Raw genomic sequence first — 10,228 nt, 5'->3', positions numbered from 1 at the left:
AAACACAGCAGTGCAACAGAGGCACCCAGAAGCCACTCAGCAGCTTCCAGGGTAAATATCTGTGACAGATCTTTTAAACGACAAAGTGCGTCTCAGACAGCACTGGCGCCAGCACTGACTATACCTGTGTGGAAGACGCGAGCAACTCACAATGGGTGCATTCTCAGATTAATTGATTCAAGGATCTCTTAGCAAACTTGGAATTGGAGGCCACAAGGAACAAACACCAGAAGTCAGTCGACGAATGGGACTGAAGTGCTCCTGAGGCTATGGGAGCTGGAGGCAAAAGCCCAAGACAGAATTAGACGCTGCCCATTGATTACTTTCGTATTAGGAAGTATTACTTACAGCACAGAAACAGGCCATTCAGCCCGAGGGGTCCATGCTGGCATTCATGCTCCATACTAACCTAATGTACCTCAATATTAGTTAGTTGGTTAGGCATTCGTCCATCTTGGGAGATGATGGACTGAGCCCAGGGTCTATGTCACTTCCGTATTGAACATTGTCTGTTGTGGCTGTAGGGGCTGATTCGGGAGTGACACACCCTTGCACAGCTGGCACAGATGAATAGCATTGGCCCGGAATTGACTGATGCTTTTCCCTTCCAACGGGCTCTCTTTTCCACCAACTGGTCATTTCTTTTGTCCTTTGTTTTTTCCACGCCCTTCCTGGCTGCTTGTCCCCAGGCACTCCAGTCAATAGCGAGGACTTCCCATCCATCGACTCCGATCCTGGTCGCTTTGATGTCTGGCCTGCAGGCGTCCTTGTATCACTGACGTGGGTGACCTGTTGACCTTGTGCTGATAGTGAGCTCACCATGGAGCATGTCTTTGGGCGTGTAGCTGTCATCCATTCGGTTCACATGACCCAGCCAACAGAGTCACCACTAACTCAAGAGGGCAAGCACGCTGGGGATCACAGCACGCTGCTGTACTTCCATATTCAGCACTTTCTCTTGCCAAGTGATGCCCGATATTCATTTGAGGCAGCAGAGGTGGAAGCTGGTCAGCCACTTTTCTCAGCTTACCCAAGTTGTCCATACCTCGCTTCTATAAAGGAGAGTGCTGAGAAAACAAGCCTGGTACACACAGAACTTTGTACTTTCCATTAGTTTGCTGTTGGTCCCAACCCGACTTCTCAACTTTGACATCCCAGCTTCAGCCTTGGCGATCCTGATTTTGGCTTCGCGGGACAGTTTGTTGGTAGCTGTTAATCTAAGGTACATGAAGCTGTCGACAACCTCCAGAAGTGAGGTTGTCAATGACACAGCGATGATAATAATAATGATGAAAAGCCTGAAGGGATGTAACGTGCTTGGGATAGTACAGTTCTATTTCAGGGACACACAATGCGTCCTTTCCCTCTTCCCTCATAAGCCACTGCTTATAGCACAGTCGAGCTCAGTCATATCTTCCTGACGTTGACACACTTTAGTGGGCAGATAGGCAGTGGATAACAATCAGGGGCAAGAAGCCCAAGTGTATTTTTGCAAATTTCCTTTTCCAGATCTGTGGACAAAGAGGTACAATATAGGATCCACGTAGTTAATGTAGCACGAAGCAGGAATCAACCTGGGACCATCAAGATTTGTGTGGTTTATGACCTTATCAGTAAAGACAATCAACCATAGATACAGCCAAGCTCAGCACTTATGTGAGATTGATTCTCCAGTATGGATTGCTAGGCCACAAGCCAAAACCTCTCTGCTTTCCAACACTCCAAACTCTAACCTTCCTATATTTGTCTTCTGACTCTCACAAACATTCACTGCCACAAACAGATTCCCTGATGCCCTCATAATCAGGTTGATGTTGGATGTCTGATCACAAATATCCATAACTTATATTAGTGCTGATCTACTCACAGGAACTGTCCCAGGCTGATGATACATTGAATAGAATTTATGACCTTACCTAATGGTTGCAGCAAATCTTCAAACTACTTTCAATTAACTTTAAGGGTCCAGATGGCCCTTACTGATTTTAACAGAATTATAGCAGCTCACTAAAAAGCTCTTGGAACAAAGACATTATGGTACACCAGAATAATGATGGTTTAAGTGAAAAATGGGCCAAGACCAGCAAATTTCAAGAGTGAATTGGACACACACTTGAAAAGGAAATATTTTCACGGCTATGGGGAAAGAGCAGGGGAATGGGACTAATTGGAAGCTCATTCCAAAAGGGAGCGCAGGCACAATGGCCGCCTCCTGCGCTGGGTGATTCTGTGATGTGGCTATTAAAAATGAAATGTGATCGAACAAGTTGCCCAGGTTCATCTGTAAAGTAAGTAAAACTCTGAGGAAGAGTCATGCGGACTCGAAGCGTTAAATCTGTTTCTCTCTCCGCAGATGCTGCCAGATTTGCTGAGATTTCCATCACCTTCTGCTTTTGTCTCAGATTTCCAGCATCTGCCGTATATTGCTTTCACCTCCCCTGAAGACACATGTCCATCACATCAGGTACTACTAGGTCCAACATGAATGCTCTGGCCAGTGGGAGCTGAGAATTGCATCAGGGACATTGACCTCGATTTCGATATCTACACCAGACCTGTTGTTTGGATGGCTGCTCAAGGTGAGACCCAATTGAAAATAGAGCCAGGCAGGCATCAATAGCCAATAGAAATAAAATAAAGTGTTTGCAATAAAGTCTTGCACTGTGAATGGCAGAATAAGACAAAAATCGCCACCCATCATATCCAGTAAAATCAGAAACAGACCCTCAAAAAAATGTGCTTATGATTTTACTCTAAATTTCAGTTTGCATGGCAGCGAGCGCAATCTGAGCCTCGAGGGGCTAGGGATTTTTCTAACTGAGATGCAGCAAAACATGTTCCACGTATGAACAAACGGATATGGAGGCGTTGGAGAGGGCGCAGAGGAGGTTTACCAGGATGCTGCCTGGTCTGGAGGTTATTAGCTATGAGGAGAGGTTGGAGAAACTTGGATTGTTCTCACTAGAGCGATGGCGATTGAGGGGCGACTTGATAGAGGTTTACAAAATTATGAGTGGCATGGACAGAGTAGATAGTCAGAAGCTTTTTCCCAGGGTGAGAGAGTCAATTACTAAGGGACATAGATTTAAGGTGAGAGGAGAAAACTTTAGAGGAGATGTGCGGGGCAAGTTTTTTACGCAGAGGGTAGTGAGTGTCTGGAATTCGCTGCCAGAGGAGGTGGTGGAAGCAGGTACGATAGTGGTGTTTAAGAGGCAGCTTGACAAATACATGAATAGGATGGGAATAGAGGGATATGGACCCCAGAAGTGCAAAATGTTTTAGTTTGATAGGCAATATGATTGGCGCAGGCTTGGAGAGCCGAAGGGCCTGTACCTGTGCTGTACCTTTCTTTGTTCTTTGTTCTAAAATGGTAACCGAGTCTCACTTCGAACGGACGGCACTTGGGCAGAGGTGCTCACTGCCTATTTCTCTCTCTCTCTCTCGGAGAATTGAATTTAAAAATTAGAAAGAAAATGTCCCCTTTTGCTCCAACATGATGTATTGGAGAGGGTTGGGAATTATCACAAAAACATGAAGACTTTGTGATATCCCATCCTTTACCATGTCGATGGTGTCCATTTCAACCTCAGCTCAGCACTGAGCAACTTTTCCACCACTTGTCAGTTGCGGAGCTGAACAGAAACATGTAACCCCTGCGTGCTGGACTGTGCTGTTAAAATTCATTCACTTGTTCCCCCCCCACATGTTTGCAATCCCAATGAGTCACTGAGCTCGGATTTTGGCGCTTTGTTAAATAATTAAAACATAATGTCTGTGAGGTAGTTCTAGTGATTGAAGAAGTAGTGAGGAAATGGGTATGATTCCAGCCTTTCAATAAATTGTGCGAATGAGGGAGACTGAAGTGATACGAATTTACTCAGGAGTTAGATTCGTAAATCATGTCGAGATCACACAGCACGATAGCATTGTGGCCCCTTCCCTCAAATGAAATGTGGTAAATCTGCCACATTTAACCATTTATAATTCTGGAAGTATTGTCAACAGAATGAGATTCAATGAGTAATGATGCTGTTAGACTGTAGATCCTGGCAATAAAGGCTGCCTAGATCACGCTTTGGGTGAGACATGCACATGACACTGAACTGGGGGATTCACTGCTCCATTGACCAGGATATGGATGGGTAGTTAGGGTTTTTTTATGTTTGCAAAGAGCCTTTGGGACTCTGGTTCTTTGCGAACATGAAGACATTGATAAATAAAGCTGACAAAGTCTGCCTGGGAACTTTTAAAGTTTCCTCCTGCCTGATTGTTCTACTCCTTGAGATAGTCTTGCACCCCACGAGGTTTCCTAGTCTTCAAGGTGATCTTCTTTCACGGTGGAGGTTATGCCCTTCGAGATACTCTTACATCTCGCTGGATCTCACACTCCTTGGAGGTGGTCTTCCTCAGTTGCAGAAGCCTTGATGCCTTAATCTTGCTGCTGTTCTAAGGTGACCACCAATAGAGCTGGGGAGAGGTGGGGAGGAGAAGAGTGGCAGCTGGGAAGAAGTGAAACTTGATCAAGGAAGGGTCTGAAAAAGGGAAGGGACCTTACGGGCACCTAGCGCGTCACTCAGGCTGGTCAAGTCCTCACTAATTCAGAGCGACAAGTACTCGTTGGGATTTAAAAATGTTTATTTTCATTCCTTTCAGTCAAAGTGAACACAACCGCATTTATTTAAGTTTGCAATCTGCCTTTCTCTTTGTGATTGTAAATCTCGCTTAAACGCTTTATTGGTGCTGGGAAGCTTGATGATCATCACGTACCAACTCCAAAGACCGCATTAGTGGGCACTGCTGGGACTGCAAGCAGGCCCAAGGAGGAGGCCCAAGGAGGAGGCCCATGGAGGAGCCCATGGATCCCAGAGCAAAATAAGCCCGCCCAGGAGGAAAAAGCAGTTCGGACCAGTACTCCTTTTTCCCATTTTTGCTGGTGTTTTATTTTGAGCTACACAAGACCACTTCGGACCAGTATTCTTATTTTCCCAGTTTTTACTACTTTTTCATTCTGGGCAGAGCATTGGGCAGGAAGGGTTTGGGCAATTTAGGGAGGGGGGGTCAGGGTGTGGGCCTTGTGGGCTTTACAGAGCAGGCATGTAGGAAGCAAGGGGTAATACTATCTTTCTGCTGCTCTGCCTCATCATTAAAGGTATCGGGACACAAAGCAGGAGTAACTACAGCATAATTGTACTGACGGTGAAGCCTCAGAGTAGTCTTGCGCTGCATAATCCTCACCTGCCTCATTTTGTGCAGCTGATGTCTACACGGTTTCAAGCGTTCGGTCCTTGTGTGAGAGCCATGACCTCAAATATCTGTGGGTCGCTCAGTCACAAGGGGCCCCTTTTACAGCAGAGCCTGATCTGGTCTCACCTAACACTCAGGAGAGGAAAAGCACTTCACTGGACAGCAGTTGGAACAAGGTAAGGCCAAGCTAATCTTGGACTTCCTGATGTGTGGTGTTGAGGCCAATTGTAACTTCTGACCCCAGTTAAAACTAGCAAAGATATCAAATCAGACCATGGGCCTTTCTGCTCCGAATGGCTTTGTTAGTCGCTACTTCAATCAGTAGGGCCACGGGGGAAATTGAGGGAAATAGAACTGTACAGTCCTGATATTGCTCTTACCAAACCAAGGCATAGGATTGGTAGAGAGCATTGGAAACTTGGCTGCCTGTTCTGGTTGCTACGTGCCTGACATTGGTGAGCCAGGCCATCAGCACAGCCAGATGCCAGTGCAAACTGGGTCCTCTGCACCTGGTACCTTGGGGTGGATTCAGGAACGCAGCTGAAATCCTGACAGCCAGCCTTGGGCCTTCTGTCTGCCTACTGCCGCTGTGAGGCCTCCAGCACGTGTGTCTGCAAGATTGGGTATTTACCTACTTGGTTCCTTTCACCTTGGTTACTGCAGCCTCTCAGGCACCTCTGACCTTGGGAGCTGGGGTGGGTGGGGGTCGTATATTGGTGCAAAGACCAACAACAATTTGCATTTAAATAGCACCTTTAACATAGTAAAAAGTCCCAAAGCACCTTCAGAGGAGTGATTATCAAATAAAATTTGACGTCAAGCCACAGAGGACATAATACGACTGGTGACTAAGAAAGCAAGCTTTAAGGAGTGTCTTAAAGGAGGAGGAGAGTGAGGTGGAGAGGCAGAAAGGTTTAGGGAAGTAATTCCGGAGTTTACGGTGCAGGCACTGGAAGACACAGCCACCAGTGTTGGAATGATGAAAATTTGATAGGAAAGGGGCCAGAATTGGAGGAGCACAGAGATCTCAGAGGATTCTAGGGTTGGAGGAGGTTACAGAGATGGGTAGGCTTGAGGCCGTGTAGGGATTTGAAAGCAAGAATAAGAATTTAGTTGGAAGGACACAATGGGGAACGCACAACCCTTTAAATTTACCTTTTCTTTCATGCAGATCAGGCAGAAGAACAGAGAGGTGCAGTGACCAGGGGACAGCCACCAATCACTCAGGAGGAAGAGGAGGGGTCTCAGAAGTGGATCATAACATCATTGCCCCAGAGTCTCCACCAGCGTAGATGCCCTCACTTCGGTGGGTATCCAATGGCGCTCGGAATCGGGGCCTGGTGAGCACAGCACAGATGAGGCCAAGCAGCTGACAGAGACTGTGATCGCCAAGCCAAGTCCACGCTGAGTCCCAAGCTGCTGGCAATGGGAGGGAGGGTTCCCCTTACCTCACAGCCCAGAACCCACATGGATGGCACCATCACCAAGGTAAGACTACGCTCACTGGGCGAAGCAGCCTGAAAGACTCCCACTGACTCAAAATCTTCCGCCCCTTTAGCAAGGCCCAAGGTGTACAACCAATGAAGCACTTTTGAAGTGTAGTCAATGTTGTAATGTGGCTGCCAAGTTGCACACAGCAGAATTCCACAAACAGCAGGATGATAATGACTAGATCACCCATATTGTTTCTTTTTAAGTGATGTTGGATGATGGATAAATAGTGGCCGGTACACCAGGGAGAATTCTCCTCTGCTCTTCTTCCTATGCTGGCTGCTGCAGCTTTTCATCCTGAGAGGCATTGGGCCTGAATTTTCAGGTGAGTCGTCAGTTGGGGACACATCCCCCGCCCACTCCATAAACCCCAATGCCATTTTACACTCTAATGAGCATTGATTGGCATAAGGCAGGACTTCCGCCCTCACGCCTTGGAGAGCTGCCGGCCAATCAGATTGGCCGGTAGCTCTTCAGTTCCTCCAGGCACAGCGCTGCAGTGGCTGGAAGAGGCACTGCAGGGAGCTACCTGGAACTAAGTCTTTGGGACTCAGAGACTTGATAAGTGGCAGAGGTCCCAAGACAGGGAGGGTAGGCAATGCCTGGAGAGTTGCGGGGGGTGTGGGGGGCGATGGGGGTCTTGGGGGATAGGAGGGTCGGAGGTCACCGTGCCCTAAGGGGACAGCGCTCCCAGTCAGAAGGAGGCGCTCCCAGTTAGAAGGAGCCTTCTGATGGAGGCTACCCATCCTCCGTCCCCCCTCCTTCCCGCCTGAGATCAAACTCCATTTATTTCCGGGCTTCCCCCCCGAGCTGTCGTCTGCCCACCAGCCTAAAAGTTGAAGCTAGACAGGAAAAGGCCCCTAAGTAGAGCAAGGGCTGCCTTCCCATCTGAGGCCCCGCCCGCCCCACCATTAAACCGCTACCAGGTCAGGCCAGGCAGCGGGGGTGGTGGTGGGGGAGGGAACCCCGTCCGTGCAATTTCACACTCCCCCTCCCACAACCCACCCCCCCCCAACCCCCCAGAGTGGGGCAATACAAAATTCTGGCCTTGGTTTACCTCTCACCGGGAACGACAACAGTTTATTTCTTCGCAGCCCCGTGAAGTGTCAGTCTTACTCCATGAAAGGCACTATATAAATGCAAGTCACCTCTGAATATGGAGGGAGGAATCCAAACGTCAAGTTACTTTTCAATAATTATAGCCTCCCTTCCTCAGTCAGCTGCCTACAGCACTTACATATTTATGTTTATCAATTAATATTCAGAAAACTAAAGTAAAATGCAATGCTTCCAAGTGTTCCGGGGGTCCTGGAAGCCTCTCAACTTTATTAAAATTAAATTAAAAATCTAATTTAAATCTAAACTAAAATTAATCAGCGGGATCAACTTGTCCCATTAGCGTCTATGCCCACCGTTGGGGTAAGAATGTCTTTTACTTCACACAGGCACTACACCACAGGCTGCTGTATACATTTGTGCTATTCCAATAAGGTCTTTTATTAACATTATTTATTGAGATAAGTGGATTGGAATCTGTTTTCCACACTCTTCAAGCCCTGGAGGTGTCCCAGGCAGAGTTCAGCAAATAATAGCTTTCGAATAGCTCGGCACAGTGTCTTTACTTGTGGGATTTAATGGCAATGTAACAATAAATATATTACAAGGCTGGTAGTGGGAAGGGGGGCTGATGATGGAAGGTGTCCCCAACATGGTCATAGCCCGTTTGTACTCATTATGTTTATGTATGTGCTTGGGATGTTGAAATTCCCCAAATGTTCCAAGGCTGTAAACTTAAATTAGCTCCACAGAAAGTTATTAAAATATACAGACACTGGAGCTGCAAGGACTCCCAATTTTAACTTCAATCATCGCGAACAACATTTCTAAGATCTTCTGCATGTGGTGAAGACCACAGGGGATGTTGAAACAGCCTCTGCATTTATTATAATTTGGACTAAAATTCAAATCGGCACAGTAAGAAAATCAGCCGATCATCTGTTTACTAAATAATGGTGGGCTAAAGCAGAACGCGTAGCAATAACAGGCATCTGTTTCTCAAGCATATTGGGTGGCAGAACAATCTAGGGCAGCAAAGATAATTGTAATGAGGACTTTGGTGATAAGTGAGAGCAGAGAAAGACACCAGGAAAGAAGAATGGCAGGATTACATTGGCATTTGTAAGGCAACCTGCACTCAATATTAACATAGTGTTATAAAGCCATGCTGTACATAAAAATAACTTCATGTATTTACCGGCTGAGAACGACTGCTTGAGCTTTGAAAGACTGAAAGAGCATTTCCTGTGACTTAAAGCAGCAGTTTCGAAGATGGCTGAGCACTTGCACGACTGTACCTCACAAATTTCAAAGCCATTAAATTGGAGCCAACCTGTCTAGAAAACCCCATCAGAAATAAGTACCTCGAAGGAGTGCGAATGGGCCAATCTCCTAACCCATTCACAAAGTATTTTGACAATCACCTGGGTACTCGCCTGGATAGGGACCAAGAATCGCCTCACATGCTGAATGATGGCTGAGAAAGGAATTCATCCAGCCGTAACCCAATCAGGTCAATCAGGGAATCATCATCATGGAATCCACTATCCATGTCCATGTATGGGTAACTGGGCAGTCGGAGAGACAGGAGCATGTGACAAGTCAACTGACTCTCTTTTGTGTTTTTGAAACTGCTTTTCCGCAGGCCACAAGAGAAGCACAATAATCACTGTAGAAGCAGGTTCTCTGAGTGGGCCACTTTCTCTTTCTCTCACTCTCCAGCCTACAAGTTTGAGCCCCATCTGCTGCTCAACAATCCAAATACCGTAAGCAAAGTTTTGAGAACTAGCCCAGCAGCTGCTGACTCCATTAGCACAGATATAACTCATCCATCAACATACTTAAATTGTCTCGACGTTGAATCCAGAAGGACCCTTGAGCTCAGCTTGAAGCCATCCAAGTCATCAGCCTTCAAGGTCCGTACACTTTTAACCTTTATCGGACTCGGGAAAAACTGCATGATCTATCCTCCAACTCTGTAACTTACTTGTATGTGTGCGTATGTGGGTGTGAATCTTGAGTGTGTGTGTGTATGAAAGTCAGAGTGTTTTTATTAGACTGGGTACAATAAACATTATTGTCTTTCAAAGGAACTTACCAAGGAAACCTGCTTGTGTGTGTACTTTACAGCCACAGCACATAAACAGTTAAGCACTCACTGAATTGGCAATCATATCCTTTAAGAAAAAACTGTTGCAGTCAAACGAGGAGTGGAAAAAGAGGGGAGACAACCACCCCACCTCACCTGATTGTAACACTACTATGGAGTATTATTTAACATATCCCGTGTTGGTGAACAGCTAAAACACATCAAATGCTTTCCTTGCAAGGACAGCTGCAAAATTGAGCTTGGGATCAAGACCAAGATCAGTTCAATCCACAAAGTTGGAATTTACTGCACGTATCCTAGATGGAACAGAGTCCCTTTCACCCGTGC

General features: G+C 46.5%; 1 protein-coding gene across 2 annotated transcripts; it reads left to right on the top strand.

Annotated features, from left to right (window-relative positions):
• Nucleotides 1-2,406: 2,406 nt before the first annotated feature.
• On the top strand, nucleotides 2,407-9,864 carry LOC144675951 (uncharacterized). Of its 2 annotated transcripts, XR_013575211.1 has the most exons (4): nucleotides 2,407-2,579; nucleotides 5,254-5,420; nucleotides 6,416-6,550; nucleotides 9,437-9,864. XR_013575211.1 is itself a non-coding variant. In XM_078536470.1 (3 exons), exons 1-3 carry the CDS (start codon nucleotides 2,486-2,488, stop codon nucleotides 9,771-9,773), a joined length of 489 nt encoding a protein of 162 aa, XP_078392596.1. In that variant the 5' UTR covers nucleotides 2,407-2,485; the 3' UTR covers nucleotides 9,774-9,864. The 2 variants fall into 2 exon arrangements, 1 of the variants encoding a protein (XP_078392596.1); XM_078536470.1 differs by lacking the exon at nucleotides 5,254-5,420 and having other exon boundaries at nucleotides 9,514-9,864.
• The last annotated feature ends 364 nt before the right edge of the window (nucleotides 9,865-10,228 follow it).

This window comes from Cetorhinus maximus, unplaced genomic scaffold (assembly GCF_964194155.1).
Source record: "Cetorhinus maximus unplaced genomic scaffold, sCetMax3.hap1.1 HAP1_SCAFFOLD_1243, whole genome shotgun sequence".
NCBI classification, from domain to species: Eukaryota; Metazoa; Chordata; class Chondrichthyes; order Lamniformes; family Cetorhinidae; genus Cetorhinus; species Cetorhinus maximus.
This window is presented reverse-complemented; position numbering and strand designations above follow the sequence as displayed.